This window comes from Pseudopipra pipra, chromosome 1 (assembly GCF_036250125.1).
Source record: "Pseudopipra pipra isolate bDixPip1 chromosome 1, bDixPip1.hap1, whole genome shotgun sequence".
Classification (NCBI taxonomy): Eukaryota; Metazoa; Chordata; class Aves; order Passeriformes; family Pipridae; genus Pseudopipra; species Pseudopipra pipra.
The window spans coordinates 101,397,719-101,422,777 of NC_087549.1; the positions used below are offsets into that span (position 1 = coordinate 101,397,719).

Here is a 25,059-nt window from a genome sequence, read left to right on the forward strand (position 1 = left end):
AAACTAAGGATCTTCTATACTTTAGTTCATTAGGGAACCAGAGTTTGATTTGGTTGGAGAAAGAAAATCAACATATGCTGATACATTTGTTTTACAGGAGAAGAGAGCCTGTACAGAACAGTCAAATCCTGAATACCTTTTTTATTGTAGCCTTTAATCTACATTAAGACTAGATAATGCTTGTCCTTAAATGACCTTTGCATTGAATTGAATCTTGCACTGGAAACTTCAAAGTCTAATTGAAGACGAATTATGCAATAAAATTCTGTGGTTCCAAGCCTGCAAGAGACCAGCTCTTCTCTTTGATCACACCCATTAATACCAGGGAAGTACTTCAAGCTCATAAACAAAGACCTATGTATGGTCACATAGTGTTTCACTAATTCTGAAAATGAGAAGATGGAGGGGAGAAGAAGGAGTGACACATGAAAAATAATCTCTTTTAAAGAAATGTTGGTGATACATTTCAAAGCTTTGTTTGAAAATGCTGGTTTGGCTTTTTCTGATGTTTACAGACTTCTCAAGAAGGTGTCTTTGTTCTGAACTGTCCCCAGCTGGTCCCAAGATTTCATTCAATTTTCACATGAAGCTGCTTGCTCCTAAGCCAGCCTTGGGATGAAGTTCAGAGGAGTGTTCTCCCTTAATCCATCTGAGAGAGCTCTCTGTTGTGCTGACAAACACACAGTTTACAGAAATACTGTATTTAGCCTTTATAAAAGGATAGCATCTTTCAAAAATCTTAAGCAAGCTGCTTCACGATGCCAGTTGAAGCAATCAGCCCGTTGCTCTGTAAAACCAACAGCAATCAGAAGACATGCAGAAGTTGCTACCTGGTAAGTCCTGCTCCAGAACTCACCAATACATAGTGACTATCTGAAAACCTTCAGCTGTTCCCCTCATGAGCCATTATTGGATGCTTTTAGGGATGCTGCTTTTCAACTTTGTGAATCAAAAGGCAGTGCTGTCTTGCAAGATACTTCAAATCTGAGGGTACCTAACATCAGCTGTTCAAAATGAAAAGGGATTGCAAACATCTCTACAGATCCTAACTGATACTCACAAAGGAACATGAGATAAGAAAACTCATAAAGATGAGTAGTGTATCCCTTTTACCATATCTGATGTAGTACAAATCCTTCTCCAAGAGGAGGCCTGTAAGCTTTCAAATATTTCAACCATTCACTGCCATTATCAGTAAACAGGCCAATATGGTAACTGGTAATGAAAATAATCAGTAGTTTGTTCAAATAATTAAAGCTGTTAATGTCTCCTAAATATGGAATAGTCCTCCAATTTCAAAAGCCCCATGCTATTGGTCTCTCCAAGTATTGTTTGGCTTCCAAAATCATCTCCCTATGAAGTCTCTGAAAAAGTGACATCTAGTTTCTACCTGTGTGGCACTTGTATCCTTTGTATTTAACCTTGATAATCCTGGTGGCACTGGGAAGCTGCCTAGTAATGGTGGTGGCTAGAGGCTATATTTCATTGTGTGCTGGATGTGATTTGTCAATAGCTTTTGAGAATAGATTACAAAGTGCCTTCCCTCAACAGTGCTGATTTAGATTATTGAGGTGCAATAAAAACTGGCTGACCTGTCGTGTTCAAAGGATTGCGATCAGTGACATGAAGTCCAGCTGGAGGTGAATCATTAGTGGCATTCCCAGGTAGTACAGTGGGCCAATACTGTTTAACAAGGTCATTAGTGATCTGAGTGGTAGACAGAGTGTACCCTCAGCAAGTTGTGGAAAGTACAAAATTGAGAAGAGTGGTTGATACACCAGGTGGTTGTGCTGCCATTCAAGGGGCTGACAGGCTGGAGAGTTGGCCTATGAAGAACCTAATGAAATTCAACAAAGGGAAATACAAAGTCCTGCACGTGGTAGGATCAGTACAGGCTGGGGCTGACCTGCTGGAAAGCAGCTTTGCAGAAAAGGACCTGGAGGTCCTGGTGAACGCAAAATGGAACATGAGCCAGCAATGTGTCCCTGTGACAAAGAAATGGTTCTGGTCTGTATTGGAGGGGAGATTGCCCGCAGGTTGAGAGAGGTGATCCTTCCCCTCTTCTCAGCACCACTGAGGATGAATAACTGCTGGATCCAGTTATGGGTCCACAACTGTGTCTACTTTTGGTATTTGTAGGACAAGGATATGCTCATACCTGCATGCTCATACCTGTGGGTCCAGTGAAGGGCCAAAAAATAATTGAGGACTTGGAGCATCTCTCATATATGGAGAGACTGAGAGAACTGGGATTGTTTAACCTAGAGGGGAGTAAAGCATTACCATACATAGCTGCAGATGTTCTGGTTGTTTTGATTTCTGTGGTTTGGATTCAAATACTGATAACTGACCTGGACTTCTGATCATTTTATTGGAGTTGCCATATCTTTTGACTGGTCCCTTACATTTTAAAATTTTGTTAGTGAAATCAACATTCAAACTGAAACATATATGATGATGTGTAATCTATATAGCATATTTGGTGAATACTCGTAAACAACTTCGAATATTTCTGAAAGTAGATAGAGTTTACGTGCCATGTGTTTAGGTACATGAAAATATTTCAGTACACAAAATATCTCAGGTATACACAGTGTTCTGGGATCAAATCTGGAAAAGTGCTAGGTCTTAATGAGGTCCTGTAACATCCATTAGACAGTGTGAGCTGTTGAGGCATGCCCACTGGACCTTGAGATCTGTCTTTGAACATGCATGTGTTGATGTCATATACTAAATATTTTTCACTGTGAATTTACATATCATCTTAGAAATGCTCAAGTTTTTTGCATCATACTGAAAAGCTACATCTATGGATGCTCACAATCTGCCTCTTCCACGAATAAGATGTGGAATAATTTTTTGCTTGGTATTTGTTTCTTGTTTTCACTGAATGATATGCTATTGCTCAGGATACCACATGGGAGGAGCAGGTTAACTCATGCTTGTGCTTTCAAGAATTTTATTGGAAGGCCTCATTCTCTCAGAAAAAAAGGAAGGGAAAAAAGACTTTTGCCTTGTGTGTGTAGTGCCTTTTTGTTGCACTCATGTGAAATGATTCGATGTGATGGACAGCAGTTTATCAAAACAAAATCTCATTAAAATCTGTCTGCACTTTGCCCTTAACTCTCCGTTGTACAATAAGATTGTGAAGCTTCCTGTGACCAGACAGTAACCTGTGGTAACCTGTAATGTGCGTACAATTATGAGTAATGAATAAAACCATTGTCACACTTAAATGTTGGCATCAGTATTGTGCTAGCAACATTTGGAAGTTTCTGCTTTATCAGCAGCAATGACTGGCAAATAATCAGCTGTTTTGTAATGGGAAGCTTAAAATAGCAGCTGAAGATATTTGAGTTAAGCTTCATGGAAAAAGACACTGCTGCATTTATTATGATACCATTTTTGTTGTGTAAGGATAACATGATTGTTGTTTTAGCTTTTTAGACATACAGTGCAATTAAGAATAATCAGTTTTCCCACACATTCCACAAAGCAACTGAAGCACACATGCTAATAACCAGGCCCTTAAATTTAGAGTGCTTCCGCTGCTGCATGGGTAGCCGGTGGGTACAGATGCATGTTTCAGAGTGGTATGCAGCATTCTTACAGAGATGTGAGTCTCAAAAGAAGTTGCTGATAAATAATAAACTCTGTAAGATTTGCCCATATGAGCAATCTAAATATATTTTGGATGGCGAGGAAGGAGGTCTGTACATATGACATACATTGTAGACTTTGCAATCTGTAACAGGCATCCAGACTAGAAGTTTAAAAGAATGTACAAAAGAATTCTAATTTATGTTTACTGGAAGTAGTAGGTGATCACACCAATAATTTGTAACACAATATATTGTGTTACATATACACACTGATATATATAGTATTGAACCCATAATTTGTGTGATGTTCATGTGGCTGATTTTAGAATTCAGAGCATCAGCAAAGACAGGTCAGAATGTGGGCAGGGTGTTCAGAAAACATATTGCCTATAACTAAAGGTAGTAAGTTTGTACTGACACTTTCAATTCATAACTATTCCTACCAAAAGCCATTTATTAGGGGAGAGTGTCTTACATATTCTTGGACCAGATTCTGTCATGATTGTTTTAGAAAGAAGTCTTTATCAGATAACAGATTTATCTAAGATATGTTTATGTATTCACATATAACTTTATTTTTTGTATTCTTTTCCCCAATTTTTTTCTGTGCTCACTGCTTTCCTCAGCGTGAGTATTCAGTACCTTTATATTGTGCATGTTTCTAAACTTTTACTATATTTGAGCTAAATCTGTGGTACTTTTTTGCATGCTTGGAACTAAATGTTTGTCGAATTTCATCTTTACTTGCTAAGAATCTTAGACTGAAGTACTTAATTAAATGTGTGAAAAATAAATTGCTAAGCTTCATCACTGACCAATACTATTTACCATGAAATGAAACATAGCAAGAGCAAGCAAGTGATATTCTAACTATGATGAACAGTTACTTGCACTTCAGTGGGCATAATTGTCCATGTACAATTTTAAAACTTTGACTATACCAGATGGTAAGAGTCTTAGTGAAAGTATTTGTATCTGTATGAAGGATTGCAAGCTGAAATGGCATATTCTCTCTTTGAAGAAGAATAAACCACTGTGGCATGAGAAGACTTTTAATTATTTAAGTGTTCCCACACCAGGACTTATATTTGTGTGTTATTTTACCAAAATTTATTGTAAGAATTCATACCTTTAAATCAGGATGTGATAGCTCATTAAAAAAAAAAAAAAAAGATTTCTAGGAATAGAAGCTGAGTTTTGCACTCTTCAAGAAAGTGTCGCAATGCCTCATCACCATTAGTGCACCAGCCTATGCTGGCCTCTTACACTGAAGTCAAATTAATAGTGAAAGAATTTTCCCAGTTGTTTGCAAAAATTGTGATAGTAACATGTATGACTGAAACTGCAGTTATACACCATTGTATAAGGGAGAGCTATGGAGAAAAGAGAAATCTGTTGTTAGAAGAGGACCTGACACAATTGTAAAAATTGAGGATGTTGCCAATTACTGATTTTATTTTTTTCCAGTGAAAATCTAAGTTAAGATGTTTAGACTGAAATAAAAGCTGTTATGTCCTACCCAATTAAATGTTCTGTTCACCATGAAATGTGCCAGTAAGGCTGTTGTAATGAAGTCAAAAGTAAAAATAAATCCTCAAAGCTGGAAAAGAAGTCCCATTTCCTCCAGGAACTCAATCTTGATACCACTGACCAAGGAGATAGCTTATTCTCCAGCCAAAGAGCTGGAAAAATGCAGTCTATCCTTTTCGTTCTCATGGGAGCTCTAATTTGTAGTTGCTATCTGGCAATTATTTTTTGCCACATTTGGTCAGGGTCTGTGACACTTTCTTGCATCTCTCTGCTCTGTGTCAGGCTAAGAATGAAGCTGAATAAGTACCTCCTTGAATGAAGCATTATCATGGTAATCCTCAGTCCCTCTGAGTGTGAGTCATATTTGCAAAGTTTCAGGGTGCCTCATGGCACATTTTCAGCAAATAAACTGTTAATCAAGATAACTTCCTAACTCTAGGAAAAAAAATCAAAAGGGCTGCATCCGTCTTTGTGGATGCCTTTGAACCACTTTTATAGAACTAGAGAGTGGATCTGAATGGAAATGTTTAGGAAAGTAATTTGAACATTACTTACAAAGTTTCACTTCAAACATGTGCTAATATTTTATTGTTTAGTTACAGCTTATCACCTGTCTTTGTTCTTCCAGGCTTTTAAGACCAAGGATGGCTACATAGTGGTGGGAGCTGGAAATGATCGTCAGTTTGTCACTGTGTGCAAGGTGTGTTAGGCAAAGAATGTGCAATAGTTTCCATTCTGACTAGGAAAATGAAGATGCTGATTGCTTCTTTATTCTCCTGGGGCTTTTTTCTCTTTTGTTTTTGGAATGAAAGTGGTGAGTATAAATTCTAACCCTGCAGTTCTGATCATTTAGGGGTCTGTTATGGGTTCTGTGTTTTGCCTCCGAATTCAGAACACTCCAGTTCCCAAACTTGTGGGTACTGTGCCCCTTTTGGAGTCTGCACACATCTAACTAGCTAAAAAAATGAATGACCTAACAACCTTCCAGTTTGTCATGATTCACACTAGTGCCTTTTTCAGGAAGAAATGTGGTACTGTTTCTCCATAAAATACATGGTAGGCACAGGTATTAACAAAGCAAAGCTAGGGGATGGATTGTTCTTGTGTGACTTTTGTCAGTAAACAAGTGTGCGGTCCTTTCGAACACTAGTATGTGCTGGTCTGTCCTTGCAGAGAAACTTGTGAAATTCTTAGAAAAGAAATGTTACAGGAGTGTGGACTGACTGGAGTGGTGCAGAGATATGATGTTGAAGAACAAATCTTCAAATAAAAAAAAATGTTCTAAATAGAATGTATCAACATTCCAAATAAAAGTCCCCAGTAAGCTAGGACAGGAGAATTTTTGAATGTAGCATTAGACAGCATTTAAAAATTACAGCATACCCATTAGAGGTATGCTCTGTGCTAAATCAAAGCTGATTTGTAACTTAAAACACTTTGAAGATGGAGAGCCAATAAAGGAAAAGAACTTTATCATGGGAAGGCCCTCCACACCCTAATGAACTTTAGTGCATACAGAGACCATTAATTCAAACATTGGAATTGCTATTAGAGAATCTCTCTGAGGTTAGTTGATGCTAAAAATACAGGCTGTATGGAAGCTGTTGCCCTGAAGACACATACTCTAGAGATGTAACAGCTGGCTCAAGCTGTAAACAATTGCAAACATTCTGCTTCAACTGTATCTTTTCAGGCAAGCAGAAAGAAAAGTCTGGAATAATTCACTGTGATATATTCAAAATCAATGACAACTAACTGTAGCTTTTTTGAGGACTTGTATAGTTGCAGAAAAACTTTGTAACCCTTCTGGCTGGAGTGCATTTCATTGTGGTCAAGTGTTACAATAGCACATCCTGACCTCTGGCTGCTTCAGTCTAAATAGCCAATACTGAGCAAGTCTTCAGAAGACTGAGGTTTTGTGTACAGCAAAGGAGTGTACAAACAGGTTTGCTAATGGGGCAAAACACAGAGAACATAAGCTCTGAGTGTGCATCTTAGAGCTTGAACAAATCCTCAAATAGAGAACACCAGCTTCCTTCCAAATGGTCACAGTGAAATAAAGAAATAACATTGGAAACATGATGCAGAAAGATGAATGGTACATTAATGAATAACTTCTCAAGTGTACATTTGTTAGTCACCAGAAATTGAGAACATATATAGACATGCAGCTTTACAACAGATGGACATTAAGTTAAAACTGGTCGGTAACATTAATTAAAACAGCAGAGTGAGCAACTCCATATGATCATTTTTTCATATAACTCATCAAATGGAACCATAGTTTTCTGATTAATTGCTAGTTTTTTTTAAGCTCTCATAAATAAGTATTCACTATAATTTACTTTGAACAACCTTGCATGACTTTTTTTTCTAAAGCAGTGATTCGTAACTCCAAAATAGCAGTATTAAGAAAAGGAGATAATTTTAAGGGATACAATATTATTGATAAAATTCCAGATAGGAAAATTTACCTATTTTCTGAAGCTAAATTATGATATGTTATGATTTTCATAAACTAGATTGTATAAACACAGAAGAAAAAGAAAATATGCTGTGAATTAAGTATTGATGGAAGATGCTAGATTGATGTTTTATGTTACATTGCAGATAAAAATTTGCAGTGAAGTTATGTAACATCATCGTTATAGCATAACTTATGGATACCTTGGTTTCCATGCTTAGTTTTGTCACTCTACATGACAACTATGTCAAAGGTGACTATCTGTTTTGAATATCTCTAAATATCCGTTGAAAGCATATCTGTTTTGCTGATGGTTTTATGTCATCAGCAGCTACTCACTTGTAAGGGAAGCCATGTGCTTGTTCACTCCAGCAAAGTTAGGCATCATTAAATAATAGTAGCCTTGGTCTAAACCAGTGTCAGAGGAATTAATAGAATGTTATGTTTGAGGCAAATACTAGAGAGATTGACACCAATTTATGTATACTTCTGTGGTAGTATGTAGGCATATGGATTCAAGGAGTGACTGAACATGTTAATAAAACTGAAATCCATTGATAATTACTAAATATATAGAAAACAGTTGCAACTAATCTAAAGGGGCCTGGAGTTTGGATGAAGATTAAGGAAGTGTTGTATGTACTGGCCCTGTTCTTAAGCCCTTCCTAAGCATCCTCACTCAGACACAGGCAGAGGTAGGACGATGGGCTACAGGGACTTCCAGTTTGAGCCACTATATTTTTTTTAAGCCATCTTAGATGCGGCTCTGTAAAAAAATGTAGTAAGTTTAGAATGATTATAAGAATCATCATAAGAAAAACTGATCTGGAGCGTGTGCTAGTGAGTAAAATACATGAAGAAAATGTAAAAATCTCTTCCTTTATAAGATTCTATGCTGCCTTTCTCTGTAGCTGGTGTTATTGAGATATTTTTTATTAAATTTAGAAAGCACAATTAGTTATGTTTATTTATGTTCTATAGAAAGACATTGTGGCAAAAATAGATAAATTTTGTTGATTGTCCGCACAGCTACTTTGTCTACAAAATTCTAAGACTCATTCTGCATATTTAATTCCCTTTATAGAATAATTCACATTATCTTTGCATGTTGTTTAAATTTCTAATGTGGCAGGTGGCAGTTAAATATAGAAGATATATTTCTCCTTTCTTAGAGGTTATACCACTACTTTTCTTTATTAATTCTTTTGGAAAAACTAATAATAATAAAAAAGATGTTTCCATAGAAAAAGACTTTTCTTTTTGATGAAGATTACTGAAGTGAAAAGAAATATTCTTAGACACAGCTTTTCTTAGTAGTGTATGAAGTACAGACATCTTATTCTGTGACATATAAATTAGTGAAGGATAATCCCACAGATTACCAATTTTTTAGTGTTCTACAATAAGAATTTTTCCTAGCTAATCATGAAAGCTATCAGCTAAGGTTTGGATCTTCAGTTTAATTTCTGTCTTTTTCTTTACTTCTTATGTAATGTTAACCAGGAGGCATTAAAAATTGATGTAATTTTTAATTTCTTTATCTGTATTAAAAGATTAATGAGAAGTAGCGGTTATTGTAAATGGGTGTATTTTTTAAAATCAGTAGTTTATTTTGTTAGCTATGTAAATATCTCCTACCAAGCACATTTTTTACTTATTTTTACTTAGGTCTTGAATTTGCCTGAAGTTAGTAAAGATTCTAGATACCAAACTAATGCACTCAGAGTCCGGAACAGAAGAGAACTTATTGACGTATTATCAACCCGGTAAGTTAATTAAAAGAGAAGAAAATACATTTAATCTATTAATGGAAATAGTCATGTATAACAAGTTCTCATCATGTGAAAATTCTATTTTACTCATCTGAGATACTCTAGTTTTTAAAATAAATATTGAGAGAGCTTAGTGATGTTCAGTATACTGCCTTTTGCTCACAGACTATAGTGTGGACTAACAAGAAGCCAGATCATGGATTTAAGTTTTCAGAAACCATTTTAACTTCTTTTTAACATTAAATTGAATTTTAATGAAACAACTAGTGCTTTCTGCTTCCTGGATGAATGTAGCTCTTGGAAAAAAAATGCTGAAGCTCCATTTGCTTTTGCTGTGACTGGGGTTTTAAAGTTTTCACTGAATGTTTCCGTATGCAAGGGAGTTCCACTTGCTGCTGCTCCCTTACTGCTGGTTCTGTATTGTGGTACTCTGTGCCCCAGATTCTCCCTGGGTCAATCCTTTTGAAATCAAAAGGATATGTGTTTAGTTTTCTATTTGGGAATCAACCTATTAAATACTTAAATTAAATTTTATATAGGAGGAATCTTAAAAACCCTTTATTTGAGAGATTAAAATAGCTTAGTTTTCTTCCTCATTTTGCTTGAGAAGCCCTTATTTCTGTGGGATGCTCTTCTGTTTAATGGAGAGGATGATAAATTTAAGTAACAGAAGAAAAAACTAATCTGTATAAACCTTCCCAAGGAAGCCCTCAGAAGTATTTTGTACTTTGGGGGATGAGCAGAAGAGGCAACATATGTACTGTCACACTATCATTTTGACACTTGGCCTGTATGAGTCCTTGTCAAGAAATGCATAACACTTATCATTCATGCAATTTTTTTAAGGGAGGAGAAGGGGAGGGGTTCAGAACATTAAATCAGAAGTCTTCCCTTTTAATTCCATCCAAGAAAAAGAGTTTCAATAGCACATCCACACCTCCCCCCTAAACCCCACACATTTTTCCAATATTGAGAGCCAGAATCATCTTTCATTAAAGAGTGTTGCACTTGTACTTTTGCCTCCGTCTTACCTGTCCATTTTCAGATATCCTCCCCTGATGAAAAACTGAAGTACCGGGTGACTTTGGATTTTCAAGTAATTGTGGTACAACTGTTCTTGATTAACTTTTGGACCTCTTCTTTTACTTCTATTGCTATAAGAAATGGATTGTAATAGCACAGAAGAATCCTCTCTTGCTAGAAGTTTTGAGCCCCCTAAAAGGCCATAATTAATTGTTTGACCTACATTTGAGCTCTTACATTCTTGACACATAATCTTAGTTTTGAAGTTGGTTCATGTTGACTTACTGGTTGGAGTTCATTTAGTATGAGCATTTGTCTGATGTACTCTGGTACCTTGTGAGTGTGCTGTTTTGCCATCTGTACATCAGTTACTTAATAGCTTGTTGCTTCTGGTTAACTTTGAATGTAGGGTTGTTTTTTTCCTATGGGCAATATCTGAGTAAGAAGATAAAGTTCAAGGAACAGCTGTTCTTTGAATGAATTGCCAGAATTCCATTTTGGTTTTATATTTGTAGCTATTAGTTAGATTACCTCTTTCAGTCACTGGTTTTTTTATTTGTTTGTTTGGGGTTTTTGTTTTTTCCTTTTCTTTGTTTTTGTTTGGTCGGTTTGGTTTTTGTGTGGTTTTGTTTTTGTGTTTTTGTTTGTTTGTTTTCTTGTCAGAATTTGTGTTCTGTTTTATTAGTATCACTTAGGCTGACTTTCTGCATATTGTGTGCAAGTGTGTGAATGTATACACACTTTTGGAGTAGACATTTCCAAACTGTTCTGTTATGTCATATTGTTATGAATTCATTTGGCATTCAGTTTTAAAACACCAGCTATAACAAACACCTTTGGCATTCTAATGGAAGTTGAATATGTTTCCATACACATTCCACAGTAACTTTGCTTTTATTCACTAATGCACAGTTTTTTGTAAAATTATATATGGTTTGTTTTTGAAGTTACTTAGAGAATTCAATGAATAGTTTCTCAGTGCTGAAAAATGTCAGCCCCTGAGAAATGAAGGGAAATGACAAAATAGTAATGACAGAATTTCACTGAAAATTAGTTTAATTACTGGTTGCTTGATAGTATTACAGCTTCCAGCACATGGAAAATACAAACCTAAGGTGCATTACTTGGAAAGAAACATCTGCAGACCCTCCCATTCACTCACTTTTGTCCCTAGATTCTTCTGCTGCCATTTTCAGTTTATACATTCTTCCTGTTCCACCAAGTCATTGGTATTTGAGGCACCATTTGTATGGCAGATACTTGGTACTCCACAGTTGCTCACATATAGCACTGCTGTTGCTCAGTAGATATATGCATACTTTTTTCCCAAGCTATTGGTGCTGTGGTAATCTTGCCACCAGAGCCTAGAGAAGGTTTCGATTCACCTATCTAGCCTGTCCCCTTCCTCTTATCCCTTTTGAACTATTTCCAGAGTTATGACTTACCTTTTCTTTTCTGTCTTTTCCTATTTTTCAAAATGAACTACCTGCAATTAATTTCTAACTTCTGAACACTTAGTAAGGGCAGAAAGAAGGATTCTGAAGAAAAAGGATTTCCCAGGCTTTATATAGGAATGGAAGGAGATGTTCAGACCTACTCAAAGGGTCAGTAACCCTCCTAAGTCTCGAGCATTTAATTCTCTGCATGTGTGAAATTGAAATTTTTGAGAGCATCTAAACTCTGAATACCAAGGGAATAGTTGATGGCTTTCATTTGCTAGGGTAAATATTGAGCAACTGAGGCTTTTTGGTCACAGTTTTAGTCTAGATGTGTGCACAAAGGAAACATTGGTACAATTGGTCAATGTTAAGGAATGCTGTTTTGTTTTTTTTTTTTTTTAAAAAAGGCTGTATTTTGGGAATTCTTGACTCAAGTGACCCCCGATTTAGGACAATAATTCTACTCACCACCTTGGTGACCATGCCAGATTTCAAGGCAGTTAGATAACCATGGGGATTATACAGCACTTAGAAGAAATTCACCTTTAAACAGAAGGCTTTTCAGAAAGGTGTGGGATGACCTCTTCATCACAGTCAGATGTCCTGAACTGAGTGAGAATACAAGGTGGAGATGAATATGGCTTGACACATATATGTACCTTAAAACAACAGCTCTGAGAGGTGTGAATTGCTCCATTCATTTCAGGAAGAATTTTCTCATCCTCTCTCTTCCTGACAGAATGAAGAGTGAAGCACACTTGTCCGTACCTCTTCCATCTCAACTCCCTTTGTAGGGTACACATGAAAGAGAGAGTAAGGGAGCAGGTAGGGGAGGATAAATTCACATATCTGCAGAGATTGTCAGATTTCAATATAAGTGTAAGGTAAACCACTGTGCAGTGGTATGCTGCTTCTAAGAGAGCCAGCTGTCACATTGGAGCAAGAGGAAGGAATTACAGAAAGCAGTCACAGACATCTTGAGAGGTGGAGTGTTTTTCTGTTCAGGTGTTGAGATGTTTCCCATATTATATAGGAAAATGAGTAGAATGCTGCAAGGACCACTGGTTTGTAGAATATTCACAGGAAAGAAGAAATAGACATATGTAGTATTTTGTACTTGTTTTGCCACTGGTGGTGTTGACCCTTTCCCATCTCTGGTCTTCTTCCTGCTATGCTGGTTTTTTTCCTGTTCCCATCATCTTCCTCCACTTCCTACAGGCCCCCCTCCCCAATCCAATGTCTTGTTTGCCCTTTCTCCTCCTGCTGCTGACATTTGCACACCTACTGTTTGCTTAAAACAAAAAAAAAAAGGAAGTTTTAGTGCCTTCTCTATCTTCCTCTTTATTTAAGTTACATTTTCCCCAAATGACAACAAAGCAGAACTCTGACAAAAGCAAATTACCTCTGCCTTCCCTTCTTGTGTATGTGCCAAGAGTCAATTTAAAATGACCCTACCTGGGTGGAGGTCAGGTTCAATGGCTACCACAGAGACCCCTGAGACTCACAGCTCATGTGAGAACTGACAGAATACAGAGCACTCTGTTTTTTATGTTTCCAGTGGAAACCTCCGGTTTGTGAGTTAGATGTACATCTGTCCAAGAGAACCAAGTTTTAATTGTTGCTCTGTTCCCCCTCTACCTCACTTCCACTAGAACAGAATAGTACCAGGCACAATGCAGATTATTTTTTATGTGTGTATATATACATACATATATCAAGACATACATATGTAATGTACACATAAAATTTGAGATGCATCTGTGCAAAAAACTAGCATAATGCCAGTTTTAAGAGAAGCTGCTTTGAGAAAGGGGGCTTAATCTGTTGACCTTCTTCAAATTACTTCAGAATTTGAGCATTAATCCTACCCTGCACCTCAGTAATGTAGACACATTTTAAGACAGGGCAGCTAAATGTGTACTCTAAGGTACTTTGGGAAATTAACCTGTAATTGGAACAGAGTGTGCGGGGTTGTGTGTGTGGGGGGGAAGGGGAATAGCAGACATGCCCTCAGCTTTTAAAGTGAAGCAATTCACATAAAGAAGAACACATAAATTCAGCATGATTAGTGCTCCTGCAGCTCTAGCTAAATTATTGTAGACTTAGAAGTGTTAGGGCTGGAAGCGATTCAGACTGGAACTTCTATTCCTAGCACTTACATTTTAAAGCCCTTATTCTTGACTGTGTACCTCAGCTGCATGTTGCATATATAAGTGTGAGGGGAAAAGGAATGATCAGGAAGGAAGCACAGAGGAACCTGATCCTCAGTTAATGAGCTTGTTGCTGAATTGTTTTCACCAGTAACAGAAGAGAAGGGCACCTAAGGGGGAAAGTGTATGGTAAAATGTTTAATTTGCCTGATGAGAAGCATTGTTAAATTCACACTTGTTGAGACACACCCAGTCTCTGTAAATCTCCTTCCCTATCCCCCCACCATTTCCTTTTCTAAACTAAGAGCCTTGCAGCCTGAAGTCACTGTTGATAACATTACAGGAATGAACATCTGGTTGTTTACAGCTTCAGCAAGACAGGTATCTGAAGCTTGAAAGATAATTGACTTCAGTGGGGCACAGCTGGTAAGGTTTACTTTCCCCAGTCATCTACCTCACCATCAGTACAGAGATGGTTGAGCTGCTGTGTGGGCATCAGCTACCAAACTACCACATTTTGCTTTAAAATGCTTTGTTGTAAATAGTTATTGGCTTTATGTTGACTTCTATGTATAGAACTGAGAGATCCAGAACGTCTCAAGCATCTGATTTTTGCGCTGGGCAAACTAACATGTATTTTCTGTGTTTTTTTATCACCATTTCGTAAACCTCTAAGCATTTTCATACATGGGTGAAGTTCGAGATCCTTCCTGAAAAGGAAATTGCTATCTTTTTTTCGGATGACATACATTACTAGCTATGAGGCTGCTGAAATCAAGGGAGGTCTTTTAATTGATTTTAAATGAACTTTTTGACCTGACCCTTGTTAGTTCTTTATCCCATAGAGGAGTTCAAAGAAGAACAGCAACAAAATCAATGCAGCTTTCCATTATTCTCAATATGCTTTTACTGATGTGTGTTTACCTGCTGATTTTCGGTTAATTTGCGCTTCTTTTATAGTAACTATAGAAATTACAGTCCTTTTGCGTACTTGAGTAAAATGGATGAAGGCTTGGGAAAAGTAGTGTGTTTCTAAGGTGCATAGTTTAACATTACCTGAATACAAAAAGAAATAGTTCTGGAACATGCTGGATTAACTACTCAGTTGCCATAAGAAAGATGTTTTACAAGATGAATGTGTTTTCCTCTCTCTCATATGCTATTCCTTAAACATCATATATGGTTTTAAAATAGCATGCAAAACTCGATAAAAGAACATGAATATCCATTCATCTCTAGCACAAATTTTTTACATAAAGGTGAAGATTTATTTATAGTTTTATTAAAGTGGTAAGAATATTTATAATATGCAGAAATATAAAAGAAGTTTCATGGTGGATTTGTGGTACCTAAAATATCTCAACAGTATTATATGTGGCTGCCACTTATAATCTACTATATGTGACAGCAAAATACGTCAGTACAATCATGCTGATTCCAAATATTTTAATATTTTTTTCTGTTGTACTTTGCCAAGTGTTTCATCAGTAACCAAGAGGAGATTAGACGCTGACAAATATACTTAAAGGCTATTGAGTAAATACTGTAGTATTCATTTTGAAGACTCTAATTCTATATTCACTGTACACTAAGGGATAGTGATCCATTCTTTGAATTTTACAAATAATTATTTTCTATGACTTTTATTTTGTATAATATCTTCCATAGATATTACTGTAAGAAACTGTACAAACTCTCTTACTCGTTTAACTACCCTTAAAGTGATGTTTAGTAGTGAAGTGAGAAAATATTGTAGATATTTGAAGGTAAAGAGACTGTTGATAGAATAAACTGAAGCAAAAACCATAATGGAAACTTGGGTTGTGCTAGAAAACACAGGAATGCTATTGTGGACTTGAGCAAGAACAGAGAAGCTTTTTGTGATTGACTGCATGTAAAAAGCTATTACTAATCCTAGATGTTGCTGTTCCATCTGTATTTGGTAGCTGTCCAAATTACTTCTCTAAATTAATTGCCATAAGTTTCCTATAGAAAAGAGCAATATTTTGCTTCAGTAGTTCTTCTAAACTTACTTTGTGTGAAATTGGATGGTTTTATCTGTTAGAGAAATGTGGTTGCCCTTCCACATACAAGGTAGCAAGGATTGAAGGTTTCCTAGGAAACATGGAAAATAGGCAAGGAAATTAGACAAAGTAGATTCGTTCAATCTTTGGAAGTCTTTCTTTCACTGAAAGACAGAATATTGCTAAAAAGAAACAAATTTTACATTAATAATTATCAAGATGAGAAACTTAGTGCTTTTTAATAGCACTCGGTTGTGTTTCTAACTCATTAAAGCCATTTCATCCAATTTATGCAAGTCAAGCAGACATTCTTTTTCTATTTTGCACTTAATGATCCTTTTTTTTTCTAATTAGAGTTTGTTAGAAAGCAGTAGGGGATGTAGATCTTGCTTTTTAAGAAGCAAAACCACACTTGTGGTTTGTATAAGAAGACAAGGTGTAAACTGTTTTTCTTTTATATTTAATTTTTTGCTTTTTGGAGGATTTTTTTTATGTTCTACTGTAATGTTTCTTAATGAATTTGCTGAGTGTATAGTTTAAATTTAGATATTTTCGTTTAATGATGACTGCTAGATTTATTAATTGAAGAAAAATATATTTAGTTGGATTTCCTCCAATGAAATAACATTTAAGTTAGTTCAGCTCATGCTACGTCTTCTAATCTTATGAGCATGAAATGTATTTAATGTTAAATGTTGCAGAATCTGATGTCTGATTTCAATACTGCAACTTCAATATCTTCATTAGTGCTGTGTAATTCAGTGCAGAGGAGGCCTGGAGTACTGCATAAAATGCAAATAAGACATCACAGAGGCTCTTGTGTCTTAATGAAGTAAGCCTTGGTTCAGGCTTTGCAGTAAATGTCCTAGCAAAGGGTTTGTTCTCCATTGGGGTACATATCCTTTTTTCAGAAAGAGCCTGCATTCAAGCTTCGTACCACAAACTAATAAAGTCAATCCTTTTGAACTTCTAAAATACTGGTAATAAGTGCAGAAAGCTAAGCTACAGGTTTAAAATGTTCAAGGTTTCCACAAATAAATCATAGGTAATTTAGGTGTTTATATGATTATCTCCATAGCAGATGGAACATTTTATAGGAAAAAGGGACTCATCTGAAAATATATGACACTGTAGTGTGAATCACAGGGTTGAGCTCTCCTGCAGTCACTGAGTATTATTAGGTAAAATTCTTTTGCAAGTGTCATGCTCCAGGGTTCATATGATGTACAGTCTTGGATTTTTTTTTTTTTACTAACTCAGATTTGGAATATGTACCAGTGTTTAGCCTTATATGTGTTTCCATCTGTGATTTTATTTATATATGTAGAATTAAAGAAAGACTGCAAGACAGCAGATGAGATTGTTTTTATGAATATCCTACTTAGTGGATAATTTCTTTTTTCTTAAATGAAAAATTTGCAATGCCAAAGCATAGGAATGCATTTTAAAATAAGTATTAATAGGAAAAGGATTGGTCAGACCTAAACGCCTGCTCAGAAAGCTTTCATTTTCAGAGAATGTCAGTCTTTTACTGCTTTTGGAATTTTTTGTTGAAGGTCTTCTCTTGATATTTTGGAGTGCAGAGCATGTTATTAATGGATACCTAGCAACCTAAACATTAGCCCTACACTGTCAAAGTTTATGGTATGTATTTATGTAAGTACTATCGAAAATTGTATTTAGTTGGGGGAATGATACATATAGGTTAGCCAAAAAAAAAAAAAATCAAAGTTTGTGCGGCTTCTACAGCTGACACCAAAGAGGTAAAAATTGATGTTTTTTTATCCATGCCTTATCTTTTATCAGATTTTGAAAAAGTATTTCTCCCTTAATGATGTACAACAGATGATTCAATATATAAAACACAGTTGAATGAACAAAATAGCTGCATGCTGTTGCTTTCAAAATCTGAATCCTAGACTTTTATTGGCAGTAGTGATATTCTGTTTGGTTTTAAACAGTTTGCTTAACAATATGCTCTCAACAGTCCTTTTAACACAAATAAAGGAAGCTATTCTACATCAGAGTTAGATCAAGAGTTTCAATTTCAAGAGCAAATGCTGCGTGCATCTGTTGAGGATGATAGAATGTGGGATTTTACCTCTTTGATTGAGTTGAAAGCTTTTAGGAATTACCTCCAGCCATCAATAAATAAATTAATGAGTAAGACTAAGACAAATGTTAGTTCCATTCTAAAACGAGACAATTTCTTTTTTTCTACGAAATTGTGGTAATTCCTATTACATAGGAAGGAAAAATCTAAGCACAAGCCAATGTTGCAGAAGTTCATATAGAATAATAGAAATTTTACTCAATATGTATGTGCATTGTGCAGCATACATATACAACTCCACTGTATATCGAGTCACTCATAATGATGTTACTGAAGAATGTATGTCTTGAAAATTATTCAGATTTACCATGACATCAGGAAGCACTGATTATGCAGATGTAAATTATAGATGCTCCCACTGAAAAGACTTCATTTTCAGGGTAACCTTTAAATGCAAAAGTTGTTTTCTTCTTTAAACTTAGGAGGATATTTATAAACTCTTTCTTAAAAAGAAGTACAAGGACATAACATAGCAGGACATATTCATTACTAACAGATCAAGGGAATGCTGATACATTTATTAAGAACTACGATAATTTCTTAGTGATGGTCTTTGCCACCATAAAGTCCAAGATTCCTCTTGTAGCTGTCCTGTCTTTTGTTAAAAATGAGATAATCTAATTTGTGGTGTCAGAAAAAGTAGTAGCTGACCAAAGCTTTCAGTTTATAACAAGGGAGTTAGTGGGCCATGAATTACAAAGCATCTCAGTTGCTAGCAGGAAACAGCATAGTTCTGTATAAACAGCATCAGTAACTGATGGGAAACTGTTTTTCATATGAATCATATTTACATTATGCAGTAGTTTGAGCCCCAAACCTTAATAATAGAAGGTTAATAACAAGAATACATGGATTATATAATAATATATAATAATATAATAATATAATATAATATAATATAATATAATATAATATAATATAATATAATATAATATAATATAATATAATATAATATAATATAATATAATATAATATAATATAATAATATAATATAATATAATATAATATAATATAATAATAACAAGAATACATGGATTATGAGAATTGTTGCCAAACAGAGAGTACTGTAGGGAAATACAATAGAGTACTAAATTAAATGGACCCTAGATGTATCCAACAGTGGCACTATCTTTATGCCTGACTACATATTTGCCATGAAAGCAGTTTAATATTCAATGAAATACATTACATATAAATGGACTGTGGAGTAATCTTGTATGTTTTTTTTAGAAATGATGCTTTGTTTCTTCAAAAGTGATGCTTCATCTTATAATACATTTTGTACTTTTAAAGTCTTTTGATTGAAATATATTTTATTGCTCCTTCCATTTGTTATTTGTATTATTTGTTAACTTCAGGAGTAAAGCTTCTAATTCTGAGGAAAAGCCATGCAAGACTTGTGCATTTTGCTATTCATTCAGCTTACAGAATGCATTGGGTATCAGGATTTATTCCTTCAAAGTTTGGAGAAGTCATTCCTGCACAGAAAGACATTAACAGTAAAGCTTGGATCCACACCTATACCTAATACTTAATATACTTATAATTTGCCACCATCACTATGGGTTTTTTTATTTAGTCTAAAATAGAAGTTTATGAAGTTTGACTTTGTACTGATTCAGGTTTCTTGTGCTTTTGAGCTTTGTCTCTATTAACTTCCTGCCAGAAACTTGGAAGAGATCAATTGTTTTTGGTTTTGGTTTGGGTTTTTTTGTTTATTTATTTATTTTTGTTTTGTTTTTGGGGTTTTGTTTTTGGTTTTTTGTTTTGATTGTTTGTTTGTTTTTTGTAATAATAACATGCTAGAAGAAAAGCTGAATGTTACTGGCATTATTCCAAATTACTCTTAGGGAACTCCAAACTGGTGAGCTACAGAATGCCAGTAATTGAGTATCCCTTATAAAGGTTTCTGTTAATTTCATCCATCACCATCAGGTCTTTCAATTACACCTAATTTCTTTTCGGTGTTGGGTGTATCATGAAGTAGATCTTTGATTGCTAATAAACTGGTAGACTTCTGTGTTACTTACCTTCAAGGAATGTAAGATACCATCTCCAAGTAAGTTCACCTTTGATTCAGGATCCTAGATGACTGCAGAAAATACTTCTCTCAATAATTTTTATTGCTTCAAGAGTGTCTTTTCTTCATGTATGTAACTACACTAGGCAGATAAGGAAAGAAAAAGTATCTAGCAAAACAGGGGAAATAGAGTAGTGCTACCAGTTATGGAACTGAATGCTTAGAAAGAAGTACGCTGTTCACCAGCATAGTCAAAGTGTATATATGCTGAATTGGATGTCCTTAGGATAGGTAATACAATGATACAACAAATAAGTATGTAATCAGTGTTGTTATCTGACCAAAAAATGTGGTTGTTAAACCTGACATATGTTTTTGATGGTGCTTTACATAAGCTTTTAATGAGCAGTATTGTATGTTAGACTCGCACTATATCGTTTTGTTGTTAAATATGTTCATACAGAAAACAAATGTGAAGCACATTACTGTAATTAAGGACTGGAGTAAACCCATTGATCCTTATTTGAAACTGCTGATAAATTTAACTTTACATCATTCCTGGATTGCTTCAGATGATTAGATAGAAATTGAAGTCAGTTCATAGAAATAGAAGTCAGCTCAGCAATGTTCTTTCCCCTATGTCTTTGGCTTTTGCATTTCTTAAGAACATATGTAGTACATTTTTGTTATGTTATTCACTGACTGGGAAGAAATCAATGGAGAAGAGTATGGAATAAGTGAGAGAGGGAGGAGACATGCTATATATTTTTTAGCATCTGAAACCACAGTGCTGAAACCACATGCTTCTTATTTGCTCTTAGGTTTTCAGAAAAAACAACAATCGAATGGTTGCAGCTCTTTGAAGGTAGTGGGGTTCCATATGGCCCGATCAACAATATGCAGCAAGTATTTTCCGATCCTCAGGTTGGTCCTCATCAAGTCTTTTCTATACATTATTACATGTGTTTTACAAGTGCTGAGTGATGATCGCCTTTTCTGCCACTCAAATCTGATTTTGGCTACTTTAAAATGGGATTTGAGTTGTATGGTAGATTGAGTTTAAGCCAATAATATGTCATAATAAGAAATAAATACAGATCCTTAAATGAATTCTATGCTTAGGAACACAGATTTTTTCATAATGAATTAAACCATAGATATTCCATGTCTCATATAGAGTCTGTCTTTCAAAACTGGCTGGTAAAACAAGGAAAGAAATGGTAATATAGTATGTAATTGCATTTTATCAGATAAATATGCAGAAAAGTACCTTTGTTGCTGCCCACAAGTAACTAATTTTCTGTATGGAGTATGGATAACTGGAATCAATACTCTTTGAAATAAAACGGGCAACTTTTTGACTGTAAACAGAAAAATGAAGCACAAAAGTCATATGAAGAAAGATCTTAACTTTTTCTTGGCCTGGCAGTTTCAGTAGCTGAAAACACTTCATCTGTGCGTCTCTTTTAAATTTTAAATCTTTCACTGAATTATATCTATACTTAGTTATATACAGTATTTTCACTTTTGAGTATCTGTAGAGTTGCATTATCTCCATATTCTCTCATCCCTCCCCTTCTTCTCACCCCTCTGGATAGGTTAAAGAGCCCAAGACAAATTATACTTTCTTGAACACTGTAAGAGAGTATTTTATGGCTATTCTATGGTGTTCTGTCTCCTCTAAGTTGAATTTTACTAATGAGACTAGCAAGAGAAATGATCGATCATTGTCTGCTTATGTTTATAATAAATATGTTTGCTATAAATATTATCATACTCTTAGAGGCATAAAACAGTATTTGTTAGGCTGCTGCAGGGAAAGAAGTTTGTTTTTCTTAAATAAATACACTCTTTCTCCTTAAAATGATGTAGTATCATGCTGTAAAGTATGCATGGGCCAAATTTTTCACTTCATAACTTTCACAGGCATTAAGGTTGGGCTTTGAAGAACATACAGCAAGACTATTTTACTCAGACTTGGCTGTACTTGGGACAACATTGGAAAAATAGTCTTTGCTTTTTTTTGATGCTGTGAATTTAAACAAGTTGAGTCCACTCTGAAAGAGACTGCTTTTTAAAACACTATATGTCGTGGCATGGCTATTACCTCCCAAACTGAAAAGATGTTAACTTGGTTGCCTTGCTCTTGTTACAATTCACCTAAATATTATTTTTACACATATATTATTATAATTATATATATGTTATTTATATATACCTGTCAGGTTATTACTTGATATAGTTAGCCCATCCATAAAAGGTATCACAGTGCTTTGCAGTTAGACATCACCATATGGCATGTTTTTCAAAATATTTTTCTGTAAAGGGGCATGCTCATCTCTCTTCTCTTCCTCACAAAACTGCTGAAAAGCTTTGTCTTTTCTATACTCTTCTCTGATATACATGGCACTCAGACATTGTGTTCTTATTACTATTGGAAACTGAATATCAGTATTTGTGGAATGCTTCATGTTATACATTTGTTTCATTTCTGGTGCTGCTTACATCCTGAAGCGTTTTCTCACAGGTATTTTCAGTTCAAAGGAAGCAGGGGAAAAAAAAGACTGCAGTTCTTTCCTCTTCTTCCTTTAAATATGGAAAACTGTTGATGTTTGAGGTATTGGCCTTGTGTCAGGATGTCTACTTTACATCACTTATATAAAATTAAGCCTCCCACTCCACCATTATGTACCTGTGAGACTATCCAGCAGACAGCAATTTGGAGAGTTGTATATTTAGCCTATTAAGTATATTTTTCTAATTTCTACCCAAATTTTTATTTTGACGGTGAAGACTTCAGACCTTCAGAGTTGGCTTCATTGCTCTAAGTCACTTATCCATATCTTGCATTTAGAGGTTTAGGGACAGTTCAAGCAGTTTTTCACCTTCACATTTCTTCTGGTTTTGCTGTTGTACCTTGCCCAGTCTCCCTCCACTTGTTCATTTTTCTGTTGCTGTATAGGCAGCATGAATCCAGGATAAAAACACATGTTTGTATATAGCTTTGCTCTTTCATAAGCTAGTCTGCAATTTTAGTTTCTGAAACCTTGAAAAACGTGACAGTGCCCTGAGACTGTCTAAGATTGGGGAAGAAGTTTAACAACACCTGAGAGTCTGTAATCTAGGTATCCTCTGCACTGTGAAATCCCAATTGTAATAGGGAAAAACCAGCACCCACCAACAAGAACATAGTGTAATCACAGCAAGATTTATCATAGAATATTTTTAGTTGTCAAGGACCTTTTAAAGGTCATCTACTCCAATCACCTTGCATTGAGCAGAGATATCTTCAACTAGATCAGGTTGCTCAGAGTCCCATCCAGCCCGATCTTGAATATTTTCACGGATGGAGTATCTACCACTTCTCTGAGCAATGTGTTCTAGTGTTTTTCCATCCTCATTGTAAAATGCTTTTCTATATCTAATCTAAATTGATCCTTCTTCAGTTTAAAATAATTACTCATTGTCCACTCACAACAAGCCCTGCTAAAAAGTCTTACAGTCCTCTTTCAAGTACTGAAAGACCACAATAGGGACTCCCTGGAGTCTTCTCTTCTCCAGGCTGAACAGTCCTAGTTCTCTCAGCCTTTCCTCATAGGAGAGGTGCTCCATCCAGCCATCATCTTCATGGCCCTCCTCGGGACTTGCTCCAACAGGTTAATGTCCTTCCTATACTGAGGACCCTGGAGCTGGACATAATACTTCAGGTGGGAGGTCATGAGAGCAGAGCAGAGGGGGAGAATCACCTCTCTTGACCTGCTGGTTACACTTCCTTTGATGCATTCCAGGATACGGTTGGCCTTCTGGTCTATGAGCATGCATTGCCAGGTCATGTGCAGCCTCTCACCCTCCAGCAGCCCCAAGTCCTTCTCTGCAGGGATGCTCTTGATACATTCATCCTCCAGCCCATATCGATACTGAGGGTTGCCTTGACCTAGGTGTAGGACTTTGTTGAATCTTGAGCTTGTCCAGGTCCCTCTATATGGCATCCCATCCTTCAGGCCTGTCAACCACACAATTCAGTTTGGTGTCGTCTGCAGATATTATATAGCACTGGTCCCAGTATGGACCCCTAAGAGACACTATTTGTCACCAGTGGTATGTCTCACTGAGCCATTGATCACCCTCTGGATGTGACTGTCCAGCCAATTCTTCATCCACCAAACAGCACACATTTTTTATATGTAAATCTGAACCCAGTCATCAAGTATAACTTTGTTATAACAGTGCTCCCATTATAATATGATGGTTTTTTACTCTCAATTTAGATCAGAAAATGCATTTCTAAGACAGATGTCACTCAGCTTGCATTTAATAACCACGGATAGTAATACTGCATAACAACATGTACAAACAGCATGATTTAAAATTAAGGAGTTTATCATAACACAGTAATCTGCTTTTTGTTGCCATTTGCTTTTAACAATAGCGAAGACTTTAGAAAAACATGAAACCCAGTGATTCTTCAGTATAGTCAAACTGTCCTCTACCTCTAATAGATAATGTTATAGGTTTTGCTAACTTCTGCCATTTTGGGCATTACCAGAAGGTTTGGATTTAATTTACTTTCATTTAATTGACACCATCTTCCTCTTTGATCTTTGAATTTTGATATCCGTAATGCAAACACTTAATTTTAAGTGCAGTCTTGCACCGTTAGCGCACTAAGATGCACTGCATGGATGTCAACAATTGTGTGCTCAGCTGTCAGTAAAGTGTGTGCTAGGCTGGTACCAGAAAAAGACAGAAATCCTGGGAGGAGGCTGGAATAATGCAAGGGATGGCTAGAAGAAAGTGTAAGGAAATAGGGGGAAAGACAATTAAAGGAGATGACTGAAATGGTCTGATGGAACTCAATTGGCTTACAGGTGAGTTGTGTTTTCAAATTTTATTTTAACTAAAAGGACCTCAGAGCTCTGAAG

The 25,059-nt window shown here is 35.8% G+C and overlaps 1 protein-coding gene across 3 annotated transcripts in view; it reads left to right on the forward strand.

Annotated features, from left to right (window-relative positions):
• Positions 1-25,059, forward strand: part of SUGCT (succinyl-CoA:glutarate-CoA transferase) — a 313,399-nt gene that overhangs the window by 110,262 nt on the left and 178,078 nt on the right. For all 3 annotated transcript variants that reach the window (XM_064668265.1, XM_064668271.1, XM_064668278.1), the window contains 3 exons: positions 5,761-5,832; positions 9,265-9,362; positions 20,959-21,061. In XM_064668265.1, coding sequence (XP_064524335.1) covers positions 5,761-5,832; positions 9,265-9,362; positions 20,959-21,061 — 273 coding nt within the window. The remainder of the gene's footprint in view (positions 1-5,760; positions 5,833-9,264; positions 9,363-20,958; positions 21,062-25,059) is intronic.